The sequence below is a fragment of the Asterias rubens genome, chromosome 4 (assembly GCF_902459465.1).
Source record: "Asterias rubens chromosome 4, eAstRub1.3, whole genome shotgun sequence".
NCBI lineage: Eukaryota > Metazoa > Echinodermata > Asteroidea > Forcipulatida > Asteriidae > Asterias > Asterias rubens.
The window spans coordinates 16787613-16800585 of NC_047065.1; the positions used below are offsets into that span (position 1 = coordinate 16787613).

General features: G+C 39.5%; 1 protein-coding gene across 1 annotated transcript; it reads right to left on the minus strand.

Moving 5' to 3' along the window:
* Positions 1 to 1653: 1653 nt before the first annotated feature.
* On the minus strand, positions 1654 to 12946 carry LOC117289264 (purine nucleoside phosphorylase-like). The gene is made up of 6 exons (XM_033770305.1): positions 12501 to 12946; positions 5660 to 5829; positions 4249 to 4352; positions 3719 to 3894; positions 2938 to 3125; positions 1654 to 2405 (listed from the first exon to the last, which is right to left on the minus strand). The coding sequence occupies exons 1-6, from the start codon at positions 12536 to 12538 to the stop codon at positions 2200 to 2202; spliced, it is 882 nt and encodes a 293-aa protein (XP_033626196.1). The 5' UTR covers positions 12539 to 12946; the 3' UTR covers positions 1654 to 2199.
* Between the last annotated feature and the right edge of the window lie 27 nt (positions 12947 to 12973).

Below are 12973 nucleotides of genomic sequence, written 5' to 3' on the forward strand. Positions count from 1 at the left end.
CAAACCGCAATCATGGATACACAATGTTGCCTCCAGCATCGCTACCATGAGCACGCCATTTCAACCTCTTGCTACCATGCCCCTGGAAGGATGCACTGAAAAGTGCGCTATGATCTTAATCGTCATGTTTTGTTTTGTTAAAGACACTGGGCACTATTGGTAATTGTCAAAGACCAGTCTTCTCACTTGCTGTCTCTCATATATGCATAACAAAAACAAACTGTGTAAATTTGCGAGATAATAATGAAAGAAAAAAACACCCTTGTCACACAGAGTTGTGCGCTTTCAGATGCTTGATTTTGAGACCTAAACTCTAAATCTGAGGTCTCAAAATCAAATTCGATGAAAATTACTTCTTTCTCGAAAACTACTCCACTTCAGAGGGAGCCGTTTCTCACAATGTTTTATACTAGCAACTTCTCCCCATTACTCGTTACCAAGTAAGGTTTTATGCTTGTAACTATTTTGAGTAATTACCAATAGTGTCCACTGCCTCTAAATGCAACACTGATTGGCAACCAATAAATGGGTCCTACTTGTTAAATGAGTTATCCAGTGCTTGTCAAAATGGAAGACCACTAATAACCAGGGCCATATTTCAAAGAGTTGCCTATAAGCAATGGACGCTATTGGTAATTACTCAAAATAGTTATTTTCATAATACTTTCTTGATTATGAGTAATGGGGAGAGGTTGATAGTACAAAACGTTGTGAGAAACAGCTCCCTCTGAAGTGACGTAGTTTTCAAGAAAGAAGTAATTTTCCACAAATTTGATTTCAAGACCTCAGAATTAGAATTTGAGGTCTAGAAATCAAGCATCTGAAACCACACAACTTTGTGTGACCATGGTGCGACAAGGGTGTTTTTTCTTTCATTAATATCTCGCAACTTCGACGACCGATTGAGCTTTAGTTATTTTATGCTACATATGTTGAGATACACCAACTGTGAAAACTAGTCTTTGACAATTACCAACAGTGTACAGTGTCTTTAAGCAGAAAATATTACACAACAATTTTCTGCTAAGCAGAAAAAGCAGAGAACTGGTCATCAATGGTACATACAACATGGTAGTCTGGCTGGTAACCTTACTCAGGTAGGCAAAATTTTGTTGTGCTTAGCAACTTGTTTTGCTTAAGCAGCTCTATGAAATTGGGCCATCACATATAATTGGTGTATAGTCTGTAACACAAAAGTGTATTCATGATTTATGGTTGTAACACAACAATTTTAATCGGGTGTACAGGGAAGACAAGTTTGACTTGCAGCTGTTTTGCAGGTGCGCAGCATGCCTTGCATTGTTGTCCAGCCAATAACTGATTACAACTTTGCCACTGTGCGCGATATCAGCAACTTGGCAAACGAAATTAACGTCTATAGGATTTGAGGCATTGCATGGTGAGGTATCAATGTATATTGGGTTTGGGGTAACACCATGTGTGTATCTACTTGCCAGGTAGAGTTGTTCTTAGGGAACTGTCTTGCTTTATTCTACTGCCGCGGAGTAGATAATCGGAGGTTCGGGAGACTTCGATCCTATAAGCTAAAGTAGTAGTCCAGTCTAATTTCTTTACCATCCGCCCTGGTAATAGTTAAAAATCAGGACAGTTCTTTTCAGAACTGAGTAGTCTCCCGAACCTCCGATTATATACTCCACGGCAGTAGAATAAAGCAAGACAGTTCCCTATGAACAACTCTACCTGGCAAGTAGATACACACATGAAATTAACGTCACCAATCAGGACTAACCCTAGACTTGATTTCAAGTCTTAGATCGCGGTTATTCTTCTGCATCTCAGCCAAGAAACCCCCCCCCCCCCCCGCATTATTAGCTATCACGCGGCCTAACTTTGATCGTAGGCTAAATGAAGGAGGTTGATTACAAGAGGGCGCTGTTTGTAGAAGGTATCAGGACGACTAAAAAGCCACGATCAAAGACTTGGAACCAAGTCTAGACTAGCCCTGGAAGGGGCAAGGTCACTCTTTTTGTAAACAAAGGGTCACATACTCTAAAAGCAGATGATCAGAATGACACAGCAAATGCAAAGGAGTTTTCAAATCTACTTAATTTTAGCAATTTGTTTACAGGTAATTTCGGCTTGGTTACATTTGGCCCAAGGTTTATCAGCCAGTGCCCATTCCTTCATTACTCTATACTACCTTCATTCTCTCGACCATCTTGACCCCTGTCTCAGCGACTAGTCTATCTTTGCAACAATCTCAGCGACAAGCTCCTGGATGATGTCCTCTCTCAGTTTTCCCGTTTCTAGGACCTCGCCATGATTGGGTCCGTCCACCTCTGTTTCATCGTAGTCGGTCACACACTTATTGGTCACTAGAGAGAGGCCAAAGACTGTCATTCCACAGTGCTTTGCAACGATAGCCTCTGGACATGTGCTCATCCCTGAGATAGAAACAAAGAAAATGTCAAGGGACAAATTGCGTGTGACTATACAAAGAATGTCTTAAAGGAACACGTTGCCTTGGATCGGACGAGTTGGTCTTTTAAAAGCATTTGAAACCGTTTGTTATGAAATACATTATAGTAAGAAAGATATTTTAAAAGTAGAATATAACAATCTACACAAGTATCACTTGAATATGCACGGTTTTCCTTTTACGTCGCGAACTAACCCGGTCGGCCATTTATGGGAGTCAAAATGTTGACTCCCATAAACGGCAGACCGTGTTTCTTTGCGACGTATAAGGAAAACCGTGCAAAGTGCCGGAAATCAACCAACGGTGGGAACGATCAAGGTGATCAAAACCGCATGTACCATGGCTAACGATGCTCGATATGCATAACGCATAGCACATCCTTAGCCATGGTACCCTATGCGTTTTTGTATCACATCACCTGATTGGTTCTCGACCAAACACACTTCACAACTTGTCACCAAGGTATAACAATTATATATGTAATCTGTCATACTTACCAATGACATCGCTAGAAACGCTCAGTAGTTTTAGTTCTGCTGGAGTTTCGTACGATGGCCCGCACACCATCGCATACACACCTTCCTGGATCAAGTGCGAGTATCCCATCTCCTTGGCGACGACCCGCGCCGTTTTCCGTAGGCTGCTGTCATAAAGTCGGGTTGTACTTATGAACCGTTCACCAAATCTGTTAATAATCAGTTCAAACTCGTTGATCATCTTGAAACAAATAACAGATTTTTCAATCCAATTTTTCTCACACCCATTCAAACATTTTTGATTCCCCCCCCCCCCCAAGTACAATGCTTAATTTCTGCAAAAACCACAAGGCCACATCGACACTCTCACGGTCTTGCAATGTTTCTTTCCTAGCATGCTCAAGCCTCATGGGGAAATGGTATAGCCTGCTGCACATGAGAACGATGTTGACGTAGCCTTACACATTTGTAAAAATGGCTTACTCTAGACAGAACATAGAGTGAGGGCGCACCGGTAATGCTGCTTGCACAAATGCAACGGGACTGCAAGGAGACAAGCGCGCCATTTTGTACACGTCATTTAGTACAAGGGTACACCTTGGAGTTTGTGTTTATTAAACACTACGCGATGCTGTTTTGTCAACTTACAAAATGGCCGCACACAAGGCCGCATAAACACACGCTGGGCGATGCTGTTTTGTCAACTTACAAAATGGCCACATGCGTGCATAGCAGGCTGCGTATATAGGCCAGTGCGCCCTCTAGTTTTTATATACATATAACTCTATGAGACAGAACTTACTTCTCCATATTGGGGCCAACCAGGGGATTGTTTCCAGCCATTCCGGGCAAATACAAATGGTCTTTCATGAGCATGATGTCACCAACTTTGTAACTCTTATTCATGGCTCCAGCGGCATTTGTGACGACAAGTGTTTGGACGCCGAGTAAGCTCATCACTCTGACGGGGGCTGCTAGCTGGAGATAAAATAAATTAAAAACAAATAAAAAAAACTGACAATTAAAGAATTTCCAAACGAAGGTGTTAAAAAACCTCAAACTGAACAATGTAGGGAGACAGGTCTCTCATGTTTATAGTGATAAATAAAACTAATTTTGTGTTAAGATTAGGAATTTATCCCTGTAGTGACTTCCTGGGAATGCGAATGCCATGCGAATTTGACATGAATTTGATGTCATAACCATCCTTTCGCAGCGAGTTTCGCAAGTGAGTTGAGCAGAGTTGAACTGCTACAAATTAGTTGTTGCGAATAAGTGACGTCAACATTCACTTTGCATTGGCAGGAAGTATGAACCGGGCCTCATTCTTACCTTCCATGCCGGGTATCCTTCATAAAGGTGAAAGCGTCCTTTCATGCAAATAACCGTCTTGCCCTTTAGTATGCCAATAACAAACTGGCTGTGATGACCCTTGACTGTTGGATAAATAAAACAAGGCAATTTTTTTATAAGTATAGGATTTGGAACTTTGCATGGTGGGAGAATAATTTGGTCTGGGATAGCACTAGGCCTCATACCTCACAAAGGCATATGAAGGCGATTGGACATCTTTTGGTGCCCTTGAAATGCTGTAGCAGAAATTTACAATTTCCTAATAGAGTGCCCTTTACCGAGGAGAATATGCCTTGGTGCCCTTGTCCTTTCAAAACCGAAGCATACAGGCCTGTAGCACCATGTATAATCTCTTTGTAAGTTTTAAAATATAAAAAATAAATAAAAAACTGACTAGAGCGGATTTAACGAGTTAGCGCTCTACCAACTGAGCTATCTACATGTAGGCCTGGGCGAATTATTCGAATATTCGGTTAATGGCGAATAGGTTTTCCTATCCGTAACCACGAATGCCTTTTTTTCTTAACCGGATATCCGCATAGGGCGCGAATACCTATTTATAAACCTGATAGTTCAATTATTACCACCAAGTAACCGGATCTTCTTTTAATATCCGAATATCCGCGGACGTCGGGCGACAACTGATAGGAATTTTTTGTCTGAATCCTTATGAAACTTCTATTAGGACAGCATAAAACAGCATAAATTAAGTATTTAACTATGCTCACCTCTGTGGAGAGTTAAAACAGTGACATTTCTGACGTAATTTGTTCAAAGATTACTAAAGTTTTCCTTCACGTAGAGTCAATCACGATCAAAAGAAAAAGCAAATCGCCATCTTTAAACTAGATCCGGTTATTTTTATGAATGAACCGAGTAACACTGTCTAAAACTAATATCAATCCGCCCATAAGATCTCATTCACAAACGAACAGCGCCCTCTAGCGGCAAAAAACAAATATTTGTTAATTTTTTTTTAAATAGCCCCCTCTAGCGGCGAAAAAAACTATTCGAATATCCGGTTAATTTCGGATAGTTGGCCAGCGGTATCCGAATATCAAAATTTCACTATTCGCCCAGCACTATCTGCATGTACCCCTATTGTATCGTAACACTTCAGTGTGATTTCTGGCTACACCTTGCACCCCCGAACAAAGATATTGACAAAAGAGGGAAACCGCAACATATAGGGCTAGATAGCTCAGTTAAAAGAGCGCTGGCACTGGCACACTTATCCGGAGGTTGTTCATGGTCGTTTGAGTCCCACTCAAGTCAATTTTCTTTGTTCAACCCCCAAATCAAGAGAAGATTTTGATCATTAAAATTTTACAAAAGTTGAGTATTGAATCTCCCAAGGTTTGTTTCAGAAAAGGCCAAGCCCTTTACTTACCTGTGCTGACAGGAAAGTGTTGGATATCGCTGTACGGGATGACGATACTGTCTTCAACCTTATCTGCGAGGCTGCCGAGCCCGGAACCACAGATGATTCCAATTGTTGGTTTGTGACTTGTGCGATCTTGAATTTGTTTGGCAAAGCCTTGCAGGTCACTGTAACTGTAGCTTTAAAATCAAAGAAAAACGGGACAACAACTTTCAATATTTACAATTTTATTTAGAAAGTTTTCCAGGGGTCAGAAAATCAGCAAAGTCTGTCCAATAAAAAAATTGTGGTTCTAAAGATGTGCAAGTTGTTCAAAATCAAGGCTTGAGACTCAAGAAAGCAAATGTATATAAGAAAATGTCAGGCAAATTTTGCTAAGAGCCTACAGTAGATTTCAGGAGTTACCCGTCCTAACTTTCGTCCCACGTCTTTAGATACGGAACTTAAAACTCATCCAAGTCCTAGGATTAATCCTAAGTTAAGAAAACTTTGGTGCAATCGACGGCTGAACACTGAAAATTATAAATTATTTTTGCATAAGGCATTTAAGTAGACGCGGAATAGACCTTCATCATGGTGCGACCATCTTGTTTTTCCTCCCAAACAAATCAACGAAAGCAAACTGAGGCTGGTAGGGTTCCTTTTTGTACAATGAAATAAGCATCCCATTACTGTTGTTGGATACAGGGAAACATGACCAAGATGGTGGCAGCGTGATGGGTCTACTCGATGCAACCTCTCAAAGAGTGCTCAATATGGGGCATTGTCGCTATTGCGCGCTTGGAATCTCAAGAATTTCTATAGTGTGATACAGTATTGGAACATGGGGGATGCATCCCCCCATAAAGGGCATGACACATCTTGTTCACTTATCTTGCTGTCGTTTCCCTGAAGAAAAAAAAACAAGAAGTAACTGATCTACGTTTGTTGACTACATTTTCTATGGTTGCCCTGAAAGGACAATGCATATATTGCAATTATGTATGCATGCAATGTTGCGAAACTTATCCCAAATAAAGGCCTAAGTGCGCATGTGCGCAGACAAATATGTGCACAGACGTACGCCATGTCGTGAAATTATTTGTCAAAGTGTATGCACATTTTTTTAGCAAATTATTTTAAATTTTAGGAATTTTACTGCATTAAAGCTTTAAATACCATTGGAAAGTCAAGGTACGTCACACTATACATGTAGCAGGCCCCTGTGATTGGTACAACTATAACCTCACTTAGATGCAAGAAACTCCCCATCAGATCATTAGAAATTGTGTTCAAAGTAATACAATTCATTGACATCAAAAATATATGGGCAATTTGGCATATGGAATGCACACATGCACGTGTATGTATTTACGAAATACAAGGTCCCTTCAGGGCCACCATAAATGTAGTTATCTCATGGGAGCTTAAAGACAGTGGACACTATTCAAAGACCGGTCTTCTCACTTAGTGTATCTCAACATAATTATGCACAAAAAAACAAACCTGTGTAAATTTGAGCTCAATCGGTCATCAAAGTTGCGAGATAATAATGAAAGAAAAAACACCCTTGTCACACGATGTTGTGTGCTTTCTTATGCTTGATTTTAAGACCTCAAACTCTAAACTTGAGGTCTCGAAATCAAATTCAATGTAAACTACTTTTTTCTCAAAACTTACGTTACTTCAGAGGGAGCCTTTTCTCAAAATGTTTTATACTATCAACCTCTCCCCATTACTTATTACCAAGTAAGGTTTTATGCTAAAAATTATTTTGAGTAATTACCAATCGTGATCACTGCCTTTAAAAGGGTTATTAATAGAACTGAGAATCGGTGAAACAAAAATAAGACCAAAAGGTTGACATTCATCCAAGTGTGGATACCAGGTCTCACTTATTAACCTATGACCTTTGACCTTAAAGATAGCTGTGTTATCAACTAACCAGACAGATTTGATTATATTGCAGTCTGGTCACAGTTGGTTGACTCTGGTGACTTCCAAGGTGAAAGTAGCCATTTGAAGGACAATCGATTTTTACAGTCAAGCCAACTTTAGAAATTGACCAAGGTGTTTAATGAGTTTTCCCATAATGTAAACAACCTTTGCAGTGCCTTCTAGTTTTTATCCATGAACGTTTTTTAAGAATTTTATTGTTTTATATACTTATATTGTATCCTTAATTGCTGTTTTAATTGCTTTTAATACCTCTTGTGTTTTTATAGTCATGTCATGTACATGTACGTCCACTATAAAATATAAAATGTCAGTATTAAACAAAATTATTTGACAATGTAATTAACACAAAATTAGACAGTTGTAAAAAGGGTGCTTAAATGTCTAGACAGAGCCAATTTGTGTAAAAAAAAGCCATTGGACACTTTTGATTTATAAACAGTATTGTCCGAAGGCCCACACTTTGTGTATCACAACTTGTCCACTAGTTTGGGGAGCTAGAATGCCTATGATAATGTACCTAAAGTGCCAGCTGTTGTAGCTATCCATGTTTGGTCTTGACCATTTACAACAGATGTTTTCTCACTGAGCATCACTGACCAGTAGGCCCCTAATGGCACAACACACTGCATAAATTTGACCTCTGTAAAAAAAAACTACATACATTTCTAGCAAAGTTTTAAGCCCTAATATTCGACCGACCCATATGCTGGGCTCCTCGAATTTACGCTTTGAAGGCAACATCTATAGGACTGGATCACCAGTGACCAGGGGTAATACAAATGTATGTTGAACGGACCTGAGCGCTAAAAGAAGCCACTATTATTATTATTATAATCATGATTAATGAAGCAGTGATTATGGAGTAAACTGAGGGATGTCCTTGACAACACCCTCTCCTAAAAGTTGTATGCTGTAGCCGTAGCAGCCAATTTGGATGTACGCCAATATTGGCATGGAGCTATACATGGTTTTGGTGAACATTTTGGTGAAAATTTCCGCCAAAGAAAAGTTTAACATATATATATGTATATATAATATATATAATAACAATAATAAAATAAATAAAATTGTTTTAATAAACCCCCAAACAAGACAAACAGACAAACAAAAAAATACAATCGAACCTTTTAAAAGCATTTTTCAGATCAAAATGATACATTGTATTGCCCCTGAACCAAATCAGTAATTGAATGTCAAACAATATACTATGAATATTGTTTACTCCATAGACCATTTTGTTTTCTTCCATTTAGGCTGCTTGGTGGCACTTTTGTACATAGCCTATTGTGACTGAAATTGAAGGTTATTTTTTTATTTCATGCAGCACAATACGGTTCGATTCACGAAAACAACCTTGAACCGAAGGATAATTTCAATAATTCGTCACAAAATTCTGCTAAATGGTGTCAATGGTTTGATACCAGCTGAAAAAAAATCCTTTCATACACTGTTTTCCGTGATTACAATAGAAAAGTGCAGATGACTTAAAACTAGGCTTACATCAGGGACTCAAAGTAGCGTGGGATCTTTAGAAAAATTAACACCACACTTTGTGTATAAAAATGATCGTAAAAATGACTATACATAGCCCTTTGTGTCACAGTTTTGAGTAGAGAGAAATACAAAATTTAACTGTAAGATGTCAAGTTGTTGAACCAAAGCTCAGTCATGTGTCAGTCCAACCACAGTCTGATTGTTACATAAATATTGCATACATGATACACTTCAAATACAATGTACGCATCAGAAGTGGTGCCACTGCCGTCTAATCTAAAGCCAATAAACCCATGATTAAGTTGAAGAAAACAAATTGCAGCCCAGCTCTTTTTATTTTCCACATTGATCAAATAGGCCTACCGAATTTGATTTGGTATTGTATTGGGCTATACATGTACTCACAGGATAAACATTTGTGTAGACTTCCGTACATGCCGTAAGCAGTAGGTGACTTTGGACAGTGGGGTGACATTAGACACAATGTTCAAAGAAAAACTTTTTTGTTTCATTTGTTTTTTTACTTAGTAAGATTTTTCAAAATAATTCTATATTCCCATGGGGTTATATACTGTAAGATTACTTATTGTAGATTTTACTACATGTACTGCTGGTTGGAAATAAGGGAATAAAAGGGTAGCGACAAGTTCTTACACTGCCGTTTAAGGCCGGCAGGGTCGTTACCGTGTGATAAAGGCCCGAGCCGAAGGCGAGGGCATGTATCGCACGGCAACGACCCTGCAAGCTTTTAAACGGACGTTTAAGAATGAGCCACTACTCTTTTATTCTCATTCAATATGCCCTTTTGTTAAAAAACGTTAAATACAATACCATTACAGAAACTTTGACAGTTGAAAATTTGAGGTTTGAAATATTATCTTCAAAATTTTTTTGAAGAGTCTGTTTTCGCATGGGTTGTGTGTATGCAGGCGTGCTTAGAAATAGATTATGCGTGCGCTTAGAAATAGATTATGCGCACACTTAGAAATAGCTGAGTTGTGTTCCGCGTGATAATCTTGCACGCCTGACAGGTGGAAGCCAGCTGGTTATAAACACTGTGGTCATTATATCAACCGTTTACATGTAAACACCCCCACGTGACGCGCTCTCCACCAATAGGAGTAGCGAAACTGTCTGGGGTATTTATGAATGTCTGATTAAAAGGTGACAGGCACCCAATCAGCAGAAGATGTCCGCATTTTGGTTTCTGAAGGCATGTGAGGCACTGCCCAGTATGAATGCAACAGGCATCTCGTGGTAGACTCGCCAACAAGATCACGTGTGTCTCTGGCATTTGTCCCTACCAAATCCTGGGCAGCGGACGCCTTCAGAAACCAAAATTGTTTATATCATTTGGCTGATTCTTGCAACTTTAAATCAGACGTGAACAAACAAACAAATAATATTTATATCATGTAGGCCCCTAGGTCTCCTGAAGTGTTTATACGTATAAATGTAAACTTATGTACCTTGACCTAGAAAAAGGGTTTTTATCAATAAAGATCATAGTCTACAAGTCATGTATAGTACAGTGTAGACTTGGTTCACGCAGGTTTAGGACTTAAGGTTGTGCACATGATTAAAAATCCATGCAATTAGTTGCGATAACGTAACCCTCCTGCCAACTTACGTTATTGCAACTAATATGCAATTAGCTTTCCATCAAAAGGTGTGCCCTCATGTGTCAACAACTAACAAGGAAGGGCAGATATCATGCTTGAGTCAAGTCTAGGCCTTGATATAACTTTTATTTATCAATGTGCTGCTGAACCTTGGTCCCTTGGTGAACATCCGCTACCAATAAAGTACACAGATAAAGACAGCACCTGGGAACTTGAAGTGAAGCTTCTTGTGTTAAAATCAAAACAAATGATTGCATTGTGTAATGAGGAACATTGTTCTAGCATTCATCAGATGATGACATGTACAATGTATACATTGTAAACTGGTGGAAGCCAAATTTTAGTTTTTCATTTCTGTGTATTTCAATGTTTTTTTAAATGACTGCTTTTGTAACTGCTCGACTTTTGCCGAAAAGAAAAAGGACTAAGCAATAATATTATTATTTTAAAGGTATAGGCCTAATGGTTACGTAAAAGGACACAATTAAGTATCAAGACCCTGTGCGGGTCTCGATCCCACATGCTGATGAGAAATAATAATAATAATAATAATAATAATAATAATAATATTAACCGTGTTTATAACACGCCTTTTACCAAAGGACACAAAGCGCCAGGTATTATTACTGCAAGGAGTGGGATGAAGTTTGAGAACAAGACCTAATCCTTAGCACGCATGTAATGGTTTACATGGTTTACAAGGTGCTGTGGCGCAATATGCTGCCAATCCAGCAATGAACACTGGGCAAACCCCTTCTCTTTACGATAAGTGCACTGGGTTCTTTTACATGCATTTACATAACACATGGGACCAATGGCTTTGCGTCCCATCCAAAGGACGAAGCAATGCCAATGGTTAACAGACAATACTCCTAGAACTATTTCGGTTTCGTCCGGCTATCGTCTCCCACAATGGGAGTCGATAGCCGGACGAAACCGAAATAGTTCTTCGTCCGGCTATCGTCTCCTGTAACGGGAGACGATAGCGGGAGACGATAGCCGGACGAAACCGAAATAGTTCTAGGAGTGAACAGACAAGTGTCATGGCAGGCGATTCGAACCCACACTCTGCTGATCAGAAACACCAGAGTTTGAATTCAGTGCTCTTAAACTTAACCACTCGGCCACGATGCTTCCACAGGCCAGCTTGGTTTCGGTGCTTTTAACAACTCGGCCATGACATTTAATGTCTAGATTATCTTCACATTTACCGTGCATGTACTTAGCCCCACTTGGCCACACAAGTGGGGCTATGTAATACTGTGACTTGTTAATGTAAGTGTTTTCTGTTTCTTGAATCTTGATTGAAGGTTAGTGTTACTGATAATACTATAGTATATATTGTTTAAACTTGTATTAGTTAGGACTTCAGTCAGAGCCACTGCAGCCATGGCAGGGGAGGAGTTTAATCTGGGCTAGGTTTTCAATACAATGTAATGTTTGTATCCCATTAATTAAAATTACAAAACAAATATTCAGAAATGGGGGGGGGGGTAGATTCTTGCCCCTCATCTCAACATTAATCGAAGCAAAAGGAAAGACTACAGCAGACATTTGATATAAAATAAGACATTTGATAAAAATCAAACACTTTCGATCTTGGCTGTGCTCCGTGGTAATGGGTTGATGTGGCTGCTGGCAGCTGAATGCGCCCTTGCATGCCTGCTTCTCGAACACGTACGTTGTAGCCGCGTCCTTCGCAATTCAGCTCTTAGCTGCGAGTAAGGACGATTAGCCCCCCCCCCCCCCAAATTATTGAATTATATATATATAAATTAAAAACGAAGGATACATACCTTGATCTTCCAAGCCCATTTGTGCTGGTGGTGGCCATGTTCAATGATGAACTTTCTTTCTACTCCCCAATCAAACAGCAGCAACACAGTGGTGTTGTTGAAGAGTTTTTCTGACTCTTTTCGTTACCTCTTGACGATTCCTAGCACACCACGTTTACACAGTTCTCAACTCAAGTCACAAGAATATATCAGCAAATAAATAACTTATATTTGTTCGTTAATATAATACATGTAAAACTGCTGACGAATGGAACTGCAAGTCAAAGTAAAATACTGGATATTTTATTGATCTGAATGAATGAAGTGCTGCAAATTTGCTGCTACGTTGCTCTATGCTGCGACGTTGTGTTGTATTTACTGTTTTGTCAACAAAAAAGAGTGGCCTCGTGTTCTCAGATCAGTTATTCAACAACCGCAATGATGAATGCATGGGCCATTTTCTTGCATCGTTTGCGCGCGGTCGGTATGTACGT

What these genes read in the sequence shown, in the direction of transcription:
- LOC117289264 (XM_033770305.1), bottom strand. Translation starts at nt 12,538, where the DNA reads ATGGCCACCACCAGCACAAATGGGCTTGGAAGATCAAG. An exon ending in AATGGGCTTGGAAGATCAAG is followed by an intron (nt 5,830 to 12,500) that starts GTATGTATCCTT and finishes TTGATTTTAAAG; the next exon opens with CTACAGTTACAGTGACCTGC. An exon ending in ACACTTTCCTGTCAGCACAG is followed by an intron (nt 4,353 to 5,659) that starts GTAAGTAAAGGG and finishes TTTATCCAACAG; the next exon opens with TCAAGGGTCATCACAGCCAG.